The 19599-nt window shown below is 34.3% G+C and overlaps 1 protein-coding gene across 1 annotated transcript in view; it reads left to right on the top strand.

The window, feature by feature from the left end:
- Positions 1-1352: 1352 nt before the first annotated feature.
- LOC134529333 (double-stranded RNA-binding protein Staufen homolog 2) overlaps positions 1353-19599 on the top strand; it is a 277320-nt gene continuing 259073 nt past the window's right edge. The window contains exon 1 of the mRNA XM_063363291.1: positions 1353-1878. Within this exon, the coding sequence (XP_063219361.1) occupies positions 1823-1878 (56 nt within the window). The 5' untranslated portion in view covers positions 1353-1822. The remainder of the gene's footprint in view (positions 1879-19599) is intronic.

Below are 19599 nucleotides of genomic sequence, written 5' to 3'. Positions count from 1 at the left end.
GGCACGAGGGGAGGGCTCAGCGTCCTCTCGCGCCAAAGTTTCTAAAGTTCCGTTATTCGGAAATTATTTAATTAATAAGAAATTGAAAGTGGCTCTAAATTCACACATTAAATAATAGAAATTAACCTAATACATAGATACATTTTAGGAATTTGATTCAATAAGTTTACATTAATTAAGTTTGAATAATGTGAGTCACACTGGAGACTGTTCGTCACTTGTTGACTGCTCCAGTGGCGAGTGATACACAAAAATTGGGAGGTTATAATTACGTCACACACTACTTTATTTAATTTAGGCTGAAGGCCGCAAGGAGGCACTCACAAATGTATCAATCAAAATTTACATGTGAGTGACCCGGGCACTCCTACGACGCACTTCCCTTGTATGGGGTTTTTAATTAAAAGTGATGTATTCATTAAATTATGCTTAATTTATAATGCACAGGGATCGCGTTGGCTGGTTCATTAGGGCATGGTCTTTAATTCTACCTGTTGTTCCGGTGCTCGCCTGACTCGGGTGGGCCATGGCTAGGGGTGCATTCCGTTAGCGCGGTCGGATACTGGCGGTTGCAGGTTCAGCTTTAGGGTGGCCTTCGGTCGGTCTATGTCAACATGGTTTGAACTAGGGTGGGACATTTTTGAGAAATTTTAAATATTTACAAGTCCATGATACTAACGAGTTGTTTTGTGAAACAGAATCACCATTCGACTTGTAAAATGTACTTGTAACTTGTTAAGTTTTTTCTTGTTACAGGGAATGTTGACTTGTAATTTTATGAAACAGCAATAAATCGATTTTTACAAGTTACAAGTGAATTCTCTTGAAACTTGTATACTTACTGTAGTTTTATAAAATAGGCCCCAGGCTAACTTAATTTTTATAACCCTTTTCCCCATTGTAGGCATTTGCCACATTTACGACCAATTAAGAGAGCGTGGCAACATATAACTTGAAAGACTAAAACTTTGTTCTTTGGCACTTAAAAATAATAATTTAAATTAATACCCTAACAAACTTTAATTTCAAAATCTCACTTGCCGCATTCACTATTTTGATGTTTAAGATTGAGTACCAACTTGTGCTTTTGAGGATGATAATTCTAACTCGTTTGGTTAACTTTGTTACTCTGCATTCGACAGATATAACTTTTTTTTTTGTTTAGTTGAGTTACTGTATTAGTTTCAAAATGAAAAATAAATATATTTTTTAAATTAAATAACTTTTGGTCGTACTTGTTAAAAACACATTAACATTTAAATTTGAGAGTTTTTTCCCGGATATAATGATTGCCATTCCATTTTCAGTTATTTATAGACTTTGCATAACACATAACGTGCTTCTTCTCTAAGTTTTTTTTGTTTTTTTTTTTTTATTTTCTCCTGCTTTAATGTGCTGGTCTAAAAATTTAATTTTATTTCAAACTATTCCTCCTAAAATTTCTAGTATATCGAACGAAGACGAGTTGAAAGGTTCAAAATACGTCCCTAATCGAACAAATGGATGGAGCTTTTTGAAATAAAATTTGAAAAAGTTAAGAGCAATATGGCCGCATGTTAATGCAAATTTTCTTTAATGTTTGTCAACTATTTGAACTGTGTTAACATTTTTAGAAGAAGAAATATTACGTTTTAGAAGTAAAGAGCGAACATAAAACAAGAAACATTAGTTTGAGATAAGGAATAAATTCCGAGTTTGTTTATTAACCGTATAGAAGAATTGACAGTCGCAAATAACTGGGGTCCTGTATCTAGCATTTGAAATAAATATTTTAAATTCTAAAACTTCGTATTGCAGTGTGGTTGCTCAGGTTTGGAATATAATGTTGCATCAACATTCGCTTCCTATCCAAGCCAGCCAGCCACGCGAACCTAATAGGTATAGTATACGTAATTGCATTTTTTGTAGATTAGTTTTGTATTGTTAGATATTAGATTTTACTGTTTAGGTTATAATCAATTAGAAGATTGCATACTGAAATGTTTCGATGCTTTTATTTGCCGAGTGTTACTTGTACTTACTTACGAATGAAGATTTGTTTATTTAATGCCGGTATATAGTCTTAACAACATAATCTTGCCCTTATTTGAAACTAATGTATTTTTCTTATTTCTTAGTACTTAAAACTATGCTTTTACGGCTTGCCAAACGTGTTATTGGAATTTTATAAAATTTTTAGTATTTATTGTTAAATTTGCGAATGGGATTTAGTGTAACTCACCCTTGGAAACCCAATACAAACCTAAATCTTCAGTATCGTGTTTTGTATTAGAATAAGTAAAGCCATAGTGTATAAGTAATATGATATCTGAAAGTTAGTTTCATTAATAAACATATTTTGTGAAAGACAAATTTCTGTATTCCCATACATGTTCTGCAAGACTATAAGGTGTAATTTCGTAGTTTAACAGCTTTTCTGTAAACACAATTCTGAAAATGGCCTTTTTAAGCTCTACATACTTTCCTCTATTCACTCTGAAAATAACATTTTGAAATTCCTATTGGATTTTAAGAAACTAGCTGGTGTGCAGTGCCATGAAATTGTGGGCTAAAAGTCTTTAAAATGAGAAAAATAGTGATTGGAAATTTGCTTAGTTTGCTTTAAGTAAATTACATCAAATGTTAAAATTTTTCAAAAATATTTACAATTTTTCACTTTGCTAAACTACACAATAATTGCAGACTTCAAAGGATTTCTCCACTTAAGAGTTTTGTAGAATCTAGGCAATACAAAGAAAGTAATTATTAATTTTAATTACAGCTACAGACCTGCCAACTCTCACGATTTTGGTGTGAGGCTCACGATTTTAAGGTCCATCTCACGCCCTCACGCCAAAATAGTGTTTCCTCACGATTTTTCGGGGCCCCAAGATTTTGTTTGTAAAAGTTACAGAACAAGTTTTACGAAAGCTTACAGTAACGAGTTTCCATCAATACTCGAGTCACGTAAAGGAAGCAATTTTGCATTTTGTAGCAAATGCTGTGCTGATTTTTCTATCTCGCATAGTGGAAGAGGAGACATTGTGAAACATGTCGCTACAAAAAAACACAACTAACACGTGAAGTGTATTGCTTCCAATAAAAAAATTAATTTTGCTGTGAACAGTGATAATAGTGTTACACGAGCAGAATGTTATTTTACATCTTTTTTAGTTGCGGCCCTGCATGATCACTACACGGCAGCGCTAAATTATGTTCAAATAAATTAAATCTGCAACCTATAGTTTGTTGAAATAAATTTTGAAGCAGAGACCATGTAACATATGTACAGGTATGTCACTTAAATTTAAAGATTCTCATTGGTTTTTTTTTATATCTAATCTGTATTTATGGGCCTGAAAATTTTTATCGAGGACCTCATGATTTTTTAAATTTGAATGTTGGCAGGTCTGCAGCTAGTGTTTTTATTACCTCAGTACATGTTGGTACCTGATTTCAAGGTCCCTGACATTGTGGAGACAAGCTGTTTGCAAGCACAGTAGGGCCTCACATATGGTGGTGCCAGGTGAACATTAAAATGGTTAATTAGGTTAAATACATAAATTCAATCTCTCTACGCACACATTATTCAAGATTATTTGAGCTAGTTAAGTCTCAGATAGCTGAAGGTCAAATGCCTTGGTAAAAATGACAATAGATTTAATAAACTCTAAGACAGGCTCATTAGGTCACTGAAATCTATAAACTAACTGACACTTACAGCTTTCCAGAATTCTGGGTGGACGGACAAATTTTAGATCATAACTCTTAAATTCTCCGAAAGATATGTTATGACTGTGCCTCACTCAACAGTGGTATATAGGCATGTCCACACTTACTAATAAGTGCCTTCAAAATTCGTCACTAACAAGACATAAACTAGTTACTCTTGAGGCCTCACTCAGATAAATTAACACTGAATTTGGAACATTACCCTCCAGCCTGGGTAGGGTTTCGATGCTGTTAAAAAATAATTTCTGGTTAAAGGAATAGGTCGAAGTTGGTTTAGCATCGTTTGGGGACAGAGCTGCCTGAGACTTAATAAGGGCTTCCCACGAACCCCCAATATAGCGAATCAATCTGAAGCGTAACTCATGTATGGTATCGGCTTCATCGTACGGAACTTAAACTCATTGCGCCGTAACATGTAGACCCACGTCACTGGAGTCAATGTAGATGTCATGTCACATGAAACAGTAAACAAAACAGGAAGAAACTGTTGCTCACAGGCAACAGAGTAGCACAGGTTGAAGCATACAGTGACCATACAGTATGTTACCATATCTCCGTCAGGCAGTTTCAACCTGCTGGAGGAGATAAACAGTAATAAGAAAAGTCATACAAGATAAATTATTCAAAAGTGGACATTATGCTTTTTATAGTAGAATCACCTATAACTATTAATTTATGTTTAAAGAAAAAAATGTGATTTAAAGACTTTATGTTTATTCATAACATAATATATTCAAACTAGTACAATAACCAGACAGTTCTGTAATCAAGCCCAGGTGTTGAAGAAAAAATAATTATAAGTGTCTTCAAAAAAAAGAATGACTAGAAACATTTAGTTATACAAATGTGAGTTATTAAACGGATAGCATGTACGTGTAAGTGTATGCATCAAGGGTTAGTAAAGAAAACAATATGAAACATTCTTAAGAATAACAAAATACATAATAAAAAAACATTAAATGATTATAAACAATTACAAGTATGTAATCTCAAATGAAATACAAACTACTTGCTCTTGGTTGAATAGTTTATGATGATTTGATTACCAAAAGAATATAATAGTAACAGGAATAAATATGTTCTATGTGAATCAGAGTGATAAAAGCAATTACAATCATAAGTCTCATTTGTTCTATACAAATGTTGATTACTAGAACAAAAATATATTGCGTAAATTCATATGGATCGTGAGTAATGCAACGTAAGAATGCTGTATGATCAAATGCAAACATTATATGTAGAGACAGACACATTTATATTAAATTTAAAGATTTCAATGAGAGCACTTAAAATATGTTGCAACGGGATCCGATCATGAGCGGTATTTTACAAACGCACAATTAGTGAACAACATTAACAACAAACATAATTTAGAGGGTGGCAGGCCGAAAAAGAGTTTAAGTGAGAGTGCTACTTGTTATGTTACTGTAAGTGCCACTACAATAAATCTACAAACACAACTCCAAAGCATAATAATTACACGCCCATTACTGTATCCACGGTACCCCTACACGAACTCAAGATGTGTCTGCTCGAAGAGACTAAAGGCGTAAGAAGGAATTTATACCAAACCAAGGCTTGTATAAACATGGAGGGGTGTACCTCTGCATATAAAAATTAGTACCTATAAACGGGAGAGAGGTGCATGTGCAACATGGGACAAAGAGAGGGGAGCAAACAGCAGATGAGAAAGTGGAGAGGGGAAGGAACACAGCTGAAAAAAATGCACGAAGGCGGAGATAACCGAAGAATGACAAAGATAGCATTAGCAGTTTATGGCACTATAATTTTACACATTAGATGAGTATATTTGGTTTTCATTTGTGTATGTCTAATTTTGTCTTTGTCTTAGCTGTGGAATCTTGTCATTTTTGTATTGTTAGTTGGTGGCGCCTGCATACAGGTGGTACCTCCCTTGTGGGCAATGCCTGCCTTGTGGATAATGCCTCCATTGTGGGTAGTGCCTGCCCTACATTACAGTGCCCACCATATAGTCTTTTTTTTTTGTTAGACCTGTCAGTCTTGTTTTGTGTATTGTGTATATGTATTTTGCCTATCTTTAAAATTAACTGGTTTAACTGTTGATAGGCATGTTACAAATAAAAATGTATATTGAATACCATAATGCCATCTCCATAAGAAACAAATTTTGTGCAAAACAAGCATGTGAATCTTACCTGTTCAAAATTCACTATTGGGTCATTCCATGCCAGATCATCCATTCAAGATACACATTGTCCACCCCACCATTTCAAATTTGGATCCAATTGGGTACATGGTATTTTCAAAAATGTAAGAACCCGTATATTTCATTTTTGGAATATTGGCTCTAGTTTGGAATTTAAAGCCCTTCAAAGTTCCCTCTGTTACGTGGAATTTTTTAATCTGCAACCAAAGTCGAGTGACACGTCTTGCTTCAACTTTCATTTGTAATAGTCTAACAGATGTTAATTTAGAATCGTGAAATTCACCATACTTATTCAGAATTTTACGTAGATTTCAAATATCAGTCGTAAAATATAATTAAATACTCAGAAGTACGAGCAATTTATGTTAGAAGTGGAAAAAATAAATTACCACATAGTGTAAACAAGCGTTTAGTAACCCTATTAAAACATTTTTCTATTAATCTTTAGAATCTCGGGCTTGGTACCACCTAAAGAAATGTTTTGGTGGATAGAATTTTTGTTAACTGTACATACATACAGTACATAAGTTTATATAAATAAAATAATATTATTACAGAATTACAGTATTCAAAGTTAGGTCTGCAAACTGTGCTCATGAAAATATAATTTTTTTTTACAATACGGGTGTCACTTAATGTTATACATACCTGAAGTGGCCTAATTAAAGTTCTTTGTCAGTGTAATCTATGAAGAAGCTTATTGCATTTTCACCATTTTGATGTAATTTTTCACTCACTCATGGATGTCAGTTTATAATGAATGCACCCTTCCAACCTGAATCTCAAGTTCTGGAACATCAACAGTGCAAAGAATGTTGACCTATTGCACCCAGCATGAATCTACCTGGCCATAATTACGATGTTCTGGCCAGTAAAATAATTCAGCTGGCCAGTGAGGATAAATAAACTTAATCATTGCCTCTTCATCTTCTTTTTAAAGCACTAACCCAATATAACACTTATAATAAACTGAAAACATTTACGAATTGTTTTTAATTTTGAGGCTCTCCATTTTTTCAGTCAAAGAGTACTATAAAGAAAAATTCTCATCAGAGCTAATTCGCTTAGCTGCAATTATAGTTTTGAATAGTAGGATGAAATATTGCAAGGACCTTGTTCCAGGCACAGTTGTGAACTCTGAGAAATGCTTGCTAAGCTTTTCTTCCACTGCATGAACGTCGTCTTCTTTGATCAGCTGAAACTTAATTTTAGTAAAGTATTCATTGCAAAATTGAAACATCTGCTCAGTTGTCAAAATTGGATCTTTATAAGGTCTTTGCAAGCTCACACTTAGATACTGTCCTTTTAACACATCGACACCATCCCAAGCTGTTTTACCATGACTTGTTGCATGAAAGGTCCAAGAAGCTTTTAAATCAAAATCTTCCAAGTGATAGCAGAGGTTGTATTATGCTGCACTACCATCTGTGGTATACTCCACCTTATTAATGTTGAGGAATTCTTCATGAATTAGTAAGCTCAATGTTCTTTGAACCTCATATACAAAAAAAAATTCATGGTTTAGGTAATCTGAGATAAAGCACAAAGACATATTACATGTTTCTCCATCCTTTCTGGCGTACAAAATTACTGGATGTAATGTGCAAGCAGAACACACCCAATGATAGATTGAATTTTGTCTTGAATACCAAAAGAATAGTTTTCTGCACGGTCCATGACTACTAGTATTTCATTTGGCTGAATGTTTTCTTTCCTCTGTTTCACATAGTTTGACTGCTGTTTAGAGACGAACTAGTGTGGTATAAAAGAAGTAGCTTGGCTTCTGGGTTGTAGCCGTGTCCTTGGCAAATAATTCACCGACGTTTCGGTCGACATTGCAGTTGCCATCATCAGGGAGCAGTTACCTACTGAGGTTCTTACAAGTTATCCTGCCTTTACATACTCTCGTCTGAGAAGGAGGTGCTTCCTGATTGGCTGCAGCTGTGGACCAATCAGAGCCTTCCTTTCTTCTGGTTGGCTGGGCTATTTTTCCATTTAGGGGCGATCTGTCTGATGTTGGATGTGGAGCTATGTTTTGAGGATTTCTAAAGAGTGGGTTCCATATTTTGCTTAATTTGTAGCCATCTTCTCTATTAATGTTTACTGGGTGTTTTAATATTTCTACTGATTCTTGAATGTATCTTTTCTTGTATTGTGAGATTTGGATATGTTGTGAAATTGGTCGAATTGGTCACACCATCATCAAAGTCAGCAAAAAGTTTCTTACATATTCTTGTACTTTTTCAGAATTTGGACAGTTAGGACATATTCTTAATATGCAATCACAGTATTCACTATTACATACCAGTAAATTGATAAGGTTATTTTAGCTTTGATTTTTCTAAATTCATAGCACTTAAAAGAAGGATTGAATCCTGGTGTATTGAGCATATACAGACCCAATGTGTATCTGCCTGACCAAATGTTGTATACCATTTCGGCCACAGCTCACAGAATTTATAAAATCCTTTATCACAAGGAAATTTCTCTCTGTATGCTGTGTGTAGTTCCGTAAGGGGATTGGTGCACCAGCATCATAGTCCAAAAAACAATATATTTATTTATGATTCAGCTGTAATAAATGATTTTAAGCATTCTGGTGTATAGTTATTTTTTTAAATTTATTTAAAATCAAAGTTATTGTCAGTTTTCTGGAATTTTCAACATTCCTCACTAATTAAAAAAATATAAAGAATTTAGTGGTAAAACTTTTGTAGGTAAATCTTCAAACATGAGAGATTTGATTAAAACCATAGTTGTATATGTAATCATTACTAATTTAGTGTATTTAAGATTTTAATTTTAATAAATTATTAACTGTTACAAAATAACGTTATATTAATTTGCAAGTTTTTAAGAATTCACGCTTCAATTATAATTTAAAGTCCTTTCATTCTGACGTCTGTAGGATTGACTTTAAATTAGCTTTTAGTTTATTGTAATCAGACCTCAGGTACAATGGTAGTGACCAGAGTTTAGGCGACGTGTAGTATCGGCGACGTGTGGAAAGCGCGCTGGACTGTGGAGACACCTTTTGGCAGTTTTCGGAACTTTTTGCAACCAGTGCTTTCTCTCGACCTGCCCTGCGCCGGCCCACTGTTGTTGACGAATGGGAGACGGGAGAATAAAGATGGTACCTGTTTGAAGGTCAACGCACTCTTTTTCAGAAGACAATAGAACGTGTTTGGTGTATCATAAAAGAACAGCTCGTTTTACTATCAGCTGCAGGGGCAACTCAACATTCGTAGTGTAAAATACGCCACTCTGTTTTATTTTGTGATTTTGATACAGAATTTATTTCTGTGAAACGAGATTTTCAATTATGATCAATTGAAATGCTCCCAAAGCTAAAAAGGTTTTATCTGGAATGTGTATTGCCTTAAATAGCTGATCCTAGGCACAGCCGTGGTCTAAGGTGCAGAGATCCAGACTGCATTAGTGAAGCACAAGAAAGAAAGCAAGTTGCCAAGGGAAAATTCCAAGGAAAAAGTTCAGCATCAAATACAAGAGATTGCAAACGACGTTTGCTGCCTTAATACAATACTACCGTGTAAGACAAATCCATGCATACTATTATTGATTAATATGTTGTTACAGTAAAGCTAGTGAAAGACACATTCACAATATTAAATGTTGGTTAAAATAACATTCAATTTGTATCAAAACTGACGAAGTCTTATGACGTGAAAACCACGGTGATCTTGTCATTCAAGAAACTGAAATTATTTATTTCATATATATTTTCATCCCGGGGATGTTCTAAATTGTCTTTGATGGTATTTTTCTGTCATTATTTTTGATGCTTCAGTGATTTTCCGACAATTGTGTTAGTCCCGAAAACTATTTTAATTGTAAATAATGAATATTTGGTAAAATTAAAGTAAATGATAAACAAAATATTTTATTAAACTAGATAATAATATCAAATACATTCACACTGTAAAAATTCTATTTTAAATCTTTTTCTTATTTTTATAATTAAATATGAAAAAGAACTAACATCTAAAAGCAAGTTAATTTTTAAAGTTGTGTTTACAAAAGTCAATCACGTTCGTTCGTGATTCTACAGCCAATCAGATTGCCAGAAAAATTATATTCGTCCGTCAAAAGCTTGCCCAGCTTATAAACTTTCCATGGATGGAAAGTTTAAATTATAATCTTAAAAATATTTGCATTATTTTAGAAGCTTTGGAAATGTGTTTATTTTTTGTGTGAAATGACTAATTTTTTTTTAAAGTTTATATTATTCGTAAAACTGTTATAGATATATGTTGACTATTAATTTAACCATATTTATAAAACCTATCAAGTTACTGAATGTATTAAAAATCATTATGTAAACGTGTTAACACTATTATCCAAAAACAAGTACGATACACATTGCCTTACAGTGATTATTGGTCTAAAAATCCGAGAGTTCAAAATAACTAAGGTAGATAGTAATCTGCTCATCTTTTGCTGCCGTGCAAACAAATTTTTAATTTTTGTTCTTTCATGCTTTTCTTGTGTCTTTACTTAAAAAACAAACAAAAAAATCTTTTTCAGGGACACAAATAATTTATAATTGACCAAATTTCTATTCTACCTGTGATTTTTAGCTATTTCAAATTTATTAGTTTCAGTGTTGTGTTTTAATTTATGTAAAACTAGCTTTTACCCACGGTTTCGCTCACGTTGATGTCCTTAAATAATTATTAAAGATCATTGCAAAGAAAATTAAATAATATGGTAATCTTTTTTTTATTGTGTGACTGGGATCATCAGTATTTAAAAATTCTAACATACAATTTAGCTTAAAAATCTGAAAACATGCTTTCTTGAAATATGTTTCACTATAACAAAAAAAAAATAATTTTAAATACTAACATTTAAAAACTTAAAAGTATTAACATATAATAAATTAATTTTTCTTTAAAATTTAAAAGAGCTTAAATCAGAGTGTTATTCTATGATGCTCCTGTATACTATGTTAATGTTATATGTTTTTCTGTCCGGTGCAAATATGTGTAGATTTCGGGTATTGAACACACGCAAACAGGCTACATATAGTTAGCCATGGGAAAAGCATGGCTTTTCCAAATGCACCCCTGCTACCTGCAATGTTTGCCCTTGCAGTTTGTTAATGAATACAGCAAAACTAAGCCTTACGGGAAACTGAACTCTTTTGAATTGGAACGGTAGATCAGGGCTTAATTTGAATATGAGGTATGATAACACTTTCCCCTTTACCAACACCTGTTAGAATAGTAGCACGAAGTATATTCTGCTCTAATTGTGTGATCCGAAGCCTCGGTCCAGTACATAGTTGAGGAGCATCTAGATTTTGCATAAGCATAACTTGTACATTTAGTTTCATTTGAAGTTTATGTGAGGGTACATCTGAAAGTTAAAGTGAATTTAAAAACTCCGCAGGATATGAAGTGCTTTGTTCTGTATCCATGATTGTATCTATTGGCAAATACTCCTTCATTTCCCCTTGCACCTCTTTTAAAATATAAGTGTTGATTTTATTAACAATATATTTTTTTGGCACCAATATTTCTCTTGCGCACAACCACTGATCACTATTCAAATTTTGTTGCAAGTCCGGGAAAAATTGAGTAATAAGATCCACATCATTTTCTACTAAAGTTAAAAATTCTCTTGAAAGTAAAATATAACCTTCAGCATCAACGTCCAAACAATCACCACCAAAGTAAATATTCAGTCGCAGGTTGTCTAGTGTGTGGGAGTCTTAGGAGCTGCGCTGTAGTTGTCTGCGATTGTTTAATCTATGACTGTTAATGTTTGAGTGTTGACCTGTAGCTGGTTTTGTTTATTTATTTTTGATAAGTTATTTGCTTTGTATTTTCTCACAGAAGTGGGTAAAACCGACAGTTATTTTATAATCTACAATGACTACCAGTTTATATGAAAAGTGTAGTGTAGATTTTTTTATTAATTCTGGGTGTCATATAAATACATACACAGACAAGAAGATAATTCTTAATATTTTAGAACTTCCTGATGAAGACAAGAAATTCTGCTTTGGAGGATAGATGGATTCATACTGCATTAAAATTCAAGTATATGTTTACACCAATATGCATCACTCATTCAATATTACAGGGAAGCTTTAAAAAAATGTTGTAACCCAGCAAAGAAACACAAAAAGTCTATAAAAATTGGCATAAGACCTATATCTCTTTTCAGGAAAGCTGGTGTTCTGTTAGTTTCTGGACAAAAGCTGTGTTCCAACTGTAGGACGAAGTTATTTCAAAAACAAAAGTTTGAAAATTCATAGGATAATTCTAACGAAGAGGAAGGCACAGAACCTCGCAGGCTAACACCTACGAAGGAAGACCTTGGTGACACTACACCATTTGAAAAATATTTGAATTTAAGCATGATGTTTGACCCTTGAAACTAAACGGACTTTTAAAGTGTTAAAAATTAGTGTATGGTAAAAGAAAGTAAGCTGAATTCAAAAGAAAAGTACAATAAGTAGCAGCAGTTTTGAAGCTACCAGAACATTAATTACAGTCTGAAGGAAGTACTGATGAAGACTTACCTGAAGAGACATTATGAGGAATGCAAGTGACTTAAATTTTATGATCAGTCAGATGAAAGAAAATTTGAAATATGCAACATCTATAAGAGATAAGTTACACATTTTATCAGTTGCATTTAATTCCTGGTCGTGAAAGAAAATTTCAAATTAATTAATTGTTCAGAGTACATACCAAGAAAATCATGCCAGTTGGTGAAAAAAAAGGAATTCTCTCATATCCTGAATCTATGAAAGGTTGAAAAATTTCTGCAAACGTTGTTGAGAAAGTTACCAATTTTTATCAACCAGATGAAAACAGCAGACTAATGCCAGGTGCCCAAAATAAGGTTAGTGTACACAAAAATGTTTATGAAATGTTTATGAACAAAAGAGCCTAATACTATGCAATATTAAGGGGATTGGTGCAGGGCAAAAATCGGTCATGCGTCAGAATTTGTTGGAATTTGGCTTAAGTGTGTCATAAATACTTGTTCGTTACTACTGTAAGATCAGCCAGCACGTATATAAGCTAGCGGGTTAGATTTCGCAAGTTAGTGGCAAGCGAGCTCTCATGAGCACAGGTTGTCGAAGGGTGCAGCTCTGAGGCCTGCCATCTAGCAGGGATCGTCGGAAGGTCTTCAAAAATATTGCCTTTCTCTCTCTTTTTCTCTCTCTCTCAAGCACGGACACCCCATAGGTTTTCTTAAAAGGAAAGCAAACCGTGATAACCAGCTCTTCTCCTTTCCACCCATACTCTCCACTCCCGCCCCCTTTCGCACCAGCCGTCAAACTTTACAATTCCATTGTCCTTCATTCTCGGCGGCAGCCCTTCCACGCGGGGACTTTCGTGTGTCCTGCTCACAATGCGGACTGACGTGACCCGATACGTGCATCACCGTCCATTTATACACAGCTCCCACATGAATTATATATGATATGTGACAAGGTTTCTTGAAACTTTTAGTAGTTGCAATACATTTCCAGACGTCCGAGAAATGTTTACCTTAGTTAACTCTATTTATTGTATTATAAAATTCTGAAATGTTGATATTCAAACGAATTTTATTGTGGCATTGAATAAATAGCGATAGGCAGTCTTGTTTTCCAACTAAGCTTGTTCTTCACTCTTTCAATATTTTACCCCCGCACTCTCGTATACAAGATCTATTATGAAAAAGTATAAAGAATTAGCAATAATATTGTGTTAATGTGTTAAGCTGTAAAATAACACCAAAACCGGTCAGTTATTGCAACTTAAAGACTTTGCCTTAATATACAAACCTTCGTGTTTACTTGGCAGGGCATATTTTGAGCACAATGTAAGTAAATATCATTCCCAAACAGTCACTATGCAAATTTGTTCCCATCAAGCATATGTCTTTATTAGCATTATATTTCTTGCAAACACAAATATACATTTTATGATTCATATAGTTTTTAGGTATTTCCATAAATGCAGAATCTTTCTTTTTTTTAAAAAAAAAATTGAATTAAATGATTTTTAATGCCAAATGGATTTATGTATTTTGATTGCGCTACACACATTTCCACAATTCATATCTTTAAAGAAATGGCACATATTATAACCTGGACATACCTTTCAAAATGTTTACTCGGCTAGCCTTCCGAATTAGAAAGACGAGGTGCCTAATTAACACAGAACAATATCAATATTTTATAAATTTTGTAACCTACATGACACAACTATATAAATAACAAGTCAGGCTATAGTTACTTAAAATTATTTTTATTTAGCTTTGCAAAACATTCACAATTCAACTGACAGTTATTAATTTTACATCATAAATATAAGTACATTACCAAACCAATGTGATTAGCATAGACATGCATGTTTAAATGTTTTAAATCATTGCTCATTTATTTTATTGTAGGCTATGCTGTCAAGGGTTCAAATTAAAAAAAAAACCCTTTCGGCTTAGCTTACAGGCGCATGTAGACTTCGAAGTTGTTATAAATTTTGCAAAAATTGTATCCCAATCATATAGGGCTATATTTTCAAATTAAAAAAAAAATTGATAAAACATCTCCCCATTTTTAAACCAAAAATGTTGGTCTTAATTAGAAAATTTACAAATACCTTGAAAGGCTGGATACTGTAGCTACTTAGGGTGTAATAAATTTGTTGTTTCGCATGCGTATTTTGGTCACCCATAGAAGTAAGGGTTGGTCAAATCAATAACTAGTTCAGACCCTATTTTATAGACAATATTTAGAAAGTTTTAAAAAACTTTGCATGGTATCCTAAATTTTTAGAATATGGGGGCACTAAGATATGTGCAATTTACAATTATATTTCTCAGGTGTAATTTTCGATCAATTTCTGGTTTCGGGTTCTGCTGTTAATATCTATCTCTTCCCTCGTTTGTGTCAGGGCAAGATGCTGCTGGTGAACTTACCAAGCGGTTATTCCAGCTAGCATGCCACTGAATATGTGAGAGCCAGTGTGAGCTTGTTGCTATTGAAACCAATACTGTAATTGCTAGGTGTGTTATGTGCCTCTGCATAAAGTTATTGGTCAGGTCCATAGAGTTCAATTTCCATTTAATAAAATACTATTGATTAAAAGATACCAAATTCATTCAATAATCAGCACTGACTATGATTCAAAGATGGGTAGTGCAAAGATCATTTTCACATAGGTATCTAAAACAGGCCCTAATATACTAGAGGACAACCCTAGTTACAGAAGATTTCAATTACCATTCTGATAGAAACCTGCACCTTTGTACCTTTAATATCTGATAATGCAAGAGGGCACGCAATAAAATGCCGGAACTAGATGTGTGGAGTCGGGAACAAAGTTAATATATCTGTTGGACCTCCAGATTAGTACTCAGCTACACTGGAAACTGTATTGAAGACCGGCATCCCTCTAATCCTGAAAGGTTTATAGTCAAATTGGATCTCACGAAATGTTGGAAATATTCGTAGTGGAGTGCTGCAACTGTCGTCTTGAGGCACTATATGTACGAAAGCGACTGACGCGGAAGTGTTTCACAAAGAAGTCGTAACTCCCTATTTCTGACATAATGTCAGAAAATACTATCTCAAGACTTTCAGAAGATGGATCTGTATCTAATTAAATCGCGGGTGACGCACATCTTTGGCCACTCGAGCGGGCAACCAAGGATTTGGCAAGCCCCAGCCCGAGCAATGTCTTCCCAAAGCAATGCCCAAGGCTTCCCTCTAATCCTTTTTTATAAAAAAAGAAGAAAAAATGCTGTTGATTTTGGTTGCTCACAGTAACCAAGGAGCTGTAAGGTTTTCTCACTCATTCCTAAATGGCGAGGTAGTTGAAAGGTGAAAAGAGTAACGAATAAAATATCAAAGATATGGCAAAATGAATAAAACTCCAAGGAATAATAATTCGGAAGACCCTGAAACTAAATAGGTATTATAAGATGTGGTGTTGTGTTATATGATTGTCAAATGGTTGTCCTCAAGTTTTATATACAGGATTACTTGGTATGCTGAGTTAATACTGTGTAATTTGTTGTACTCGACCATAAAATTGTATGAAAAATTCTAGAAATGTTAAGGTTTCCGCAAAATTTCAGTCCATAAAAATACCCTAAAAGGTCCCTTTTCTTATTCTGTCAGTCCCTAAAACACCCTATTTTTGGAGGTCCAGCTGGATGGCAACCCTGCAAAAAGACAAATTAAACAAAAGTAAACATACAAACGCCAACTCTTTAACTACTTCTGGAAGAGCAGTGGTTATAAGCTTACAATAATAGAAAATATAAGTCATAAATTTACTGTCAGTAAAAGAAACATGTATCTTGCCTGTTACTAGGCAAAAATTTCTGAGGGAACTCTGAGTAAGGCTCAAAACGGAAAACTGGGCTGTCCTGATGGCGTAAAGTGTATTAACATATTTGCCAGTAATGTTTAAAGTAAAGTACGTGTAAAAATAAAATAATAAATATTCGACTAAGCTTTAGATTTAGGCAGGTTGCATATAATATGTAGTATGGTAACTGTTGTAAACTATTCACATAAAAATTCAAAATATGGCTTTTATATTTCTGGTTTTAAATTCTGTATATTATATTATTAATATTATTTTCAATAATTCCGATAACTATTAAATTTAAGCTTTAAGTGTATTGGAAAACATATCCTATTGTAAACTATGTCAAAGGAGCGCATCGGCATTAGAATACATGTGCACCGTGCACTTGTGTTTACAGAGAACAGAGACGTTGCCAAGCAACAATAAGCATGAGTGGAGAGAGACGTGTAGTAAGTTGGCATCGTTGGAGGAAAAAAAAGCAGGTAGGTTGGCACGCCAAGATAATCCTCCGGAATGGCACGTGATGTGACGCATCCGGTCTGCACGGCCGGAAGCATGGAAGGGGGGGTGTCGTGATGTCACGAAACTCGGAAGGTTGCCAGCTGTCTGGCAGTAGACTGGAATATGGGGGAGGGGGGGGACGGGGAAGAGGATAGCTTTTGGTAGGACGGAACATTGGCTGTACGCGCACTCGCATTGGGAGCAGAGAACTCTATAGGTAAACAAGCACAAGAAAAGGGGATGACGGCACCCAAAATATCGTAAAACTACAACATGGTCCAAAAAAAAAAACCTTACACACTATGCCTATTTAACAGTCAGGAAACTAAGTCCCACAAAGTGTGATGACTAGGTCAGAAAAAAAGATAGTGACAATCAAAGCATGACAAGTGGAGAAGTCATTAGTTTCAGAAGACTTAAATGGTTTAACATTTTCCTAACGGCCATTTAGAGGCCGTAGGGAGCGGTAAGTGGTACTCCCAAGATAAAAAAAACCTGTTACGTTAAGGTGAGATTAAAGGAATGTACTGACAAGCACGCAGCTTAGAAAAATACTCTAAACCGCTACAGATTTTAAGCTGCTAAAATGGTAAGTTATTAACCTTTCACCTGCCATTGTTCCACTTATGGAACATGATTTTGAGAATTTTTTTTTCTACAACAAAATTAAAATATTTCATGACATAATATTTTCCTTGTTAAACAAAGTCCATTTTTAATTTACAGATTTTATTTAGTGACATATGATGCATTTCATAAAGGTAAGCAATTTCTCAAAATGGCAAAATCAGATGCGGTGCGCACTCTTTATTGTTTTTATTTTTATTTTGCTATAATAAAAATAAATTATCTATTTAGAAAGCTTAGGGTGCCTTAGGAATTGTAAAAGAAATGATTCCACGTACGAGTATTCAATTATAACTTTTACTTATCTCGCTGGTGTTCCAGACGTTTAGATGTTCCAGAAGTGGAACATTGGCGGGTTCTGGTTATTGCGGACCACTTTACTTAAATGCGTCACCACACGCCTACTGCGCAAGCTTCTACTTGCGCCTCGCAGCCACAAACCGTATACGTCATCACATAACTTTCATGCGAGTTACTACCTGCAGTGGAACTCAGTCTGCTCTTACTTAGTTTTCTTTCAACTGTCTAAGAGTTGTGTTATAAAATCATTTGCTGTCATTGCAGTATTTTTAGGTTACCTCTGTGCGTGTGAGGGCTTTTATGGCGAGTGAAACAGTAATTCGTACAATGAATGACTCACTTGACTACTTGAATTCTTTGAATGATTCTGACATCACTGACAATTCCGATGAAGAATACGACTTGTGTCAGTTATCTCCAGAAGAAAATGAACGATGGACGGATAATGAAGACATTGATGACAACAATTTGGGAAAAGTGAAGCCGACTGATGTTTGTGGACAGGTAATTTTATTTATAAATTCATGTGCATCTGTGTCCAATGAAACACAGCAAGAATAATTTCCTTCAACTAGTAAAGAGTTGCCTGCTCCTAAAAGAAATCGTAAAAGAAAAGCTAATCCAAACCTGGAGTGAAAGGTAAACATATCCCGGAAAAACCAAACTGACAAAAAACTAAAAGCTTCAGTTATGTACTTCCTTCTGAAAATCAAGCGAAACTCGGTGATAAATTTCCTAAATTGATATCCCTTGAGCCTATTGACCTGTTTTTTGAGTTCATGAACAAAAGAACAAGAGTTGCAATTGATCAACCTCATCTCCTGAGGCAATATAACTATGACATGGGTGGAGTTGATGTTATGGATATATTGTTGGGATCTTACCGGCCAAAATTGCGTTCAAAAAAAGTGGTGGTGGAACTTGTCCCCCAACGCGCTCAACATGTCTGTTGTTGCTGCCTGGATTGTTCACAAAGAGCTTCACTCCAAACAATCGTGTTTACATCTGGACCATCTTTCTTTCGGCGACAGGTACGTTTAGTTTTTTCTATTTGTTTTTCTATTTTTTTTTTACTTAACATTTACCTAATCAAAAAAATTTGTTGTTCAGATTACAATGGCCCTCCTGCGAATTTTTCCTCGAAAGGAGGGGCCTAGAGTTGGGCCAAAGCCTCGTATACCACATTCTCAACGAAATTCAGATGGGCATTACTTGATTTCGGCATCACACGGAAGATGTGCTCATTGTATCTCCAATACGAAGTACCAATGCAATGACTGCAAGAAGAGGATCCATATTGAGTATTTTTCATATTTCCATGGACTGAAAGTGTAATAATAGACTTTATTGATATGGCTTCACGTGTAAGAGATGTTGTTGCACTGTTGACACATCAAACTCAAAAGCAGCATTGATCTTGGGTGTTACCCCGTATTTCCATAAAAAATAGTTTCCAAGTTGATTTTTTTTATTTTTCAAATTTTGGGAAATAGCTATTTTATTTTGTTATGGATATACATTGTAATGGGTTTATATAGTAATACATATATTTTAAAAACCAATTGACTATTTTTTGTATAACCACTTCCTGCCAATGTTCCACTTCTGGAACATAGCAAAATAAATAGAAAACATTTTTTTTTCTTGTTATCTATCAATTTTCATTTCTTAATGAAACATTAAGTAAACATAATTCGCAGGAAAATATATAATTTTTTAAGGGGATCTTAGGGTGGTGGGTAAAAGGTTAAACAAAAAAAGCAACAGAATATTGTAAGAGCTCTATAAAGACAAGTAATTTTGTGCTGAAAAACTATAGCACACAGTAAATAACTGCATAAATATAAACTATTAAAAGTACCTGGAATTTAATAATTAATTGAGACTATTTTTGCATAGCTAATGAACAAATAAACCACGTTAAAT

This window comes from Bacillus rossius, chromosome 2 (assembly GCF_032445375.1).
Source record: "Bacillus rossius redtenbacheri isolate Brsri chromosome 2, Brsri_v3, whole genome shotgun sequence".
In the NCBI taxonomy this organism is placed as follows: Eukaryota; Metazoa; Arthropoda; class Insecta; order Phasmatodea; family Bacillidae; genus Bacillus; species Bacillus rossius.
This window is presented reverse-complemented; position numbering and strand designations above follow the sequence as displayed.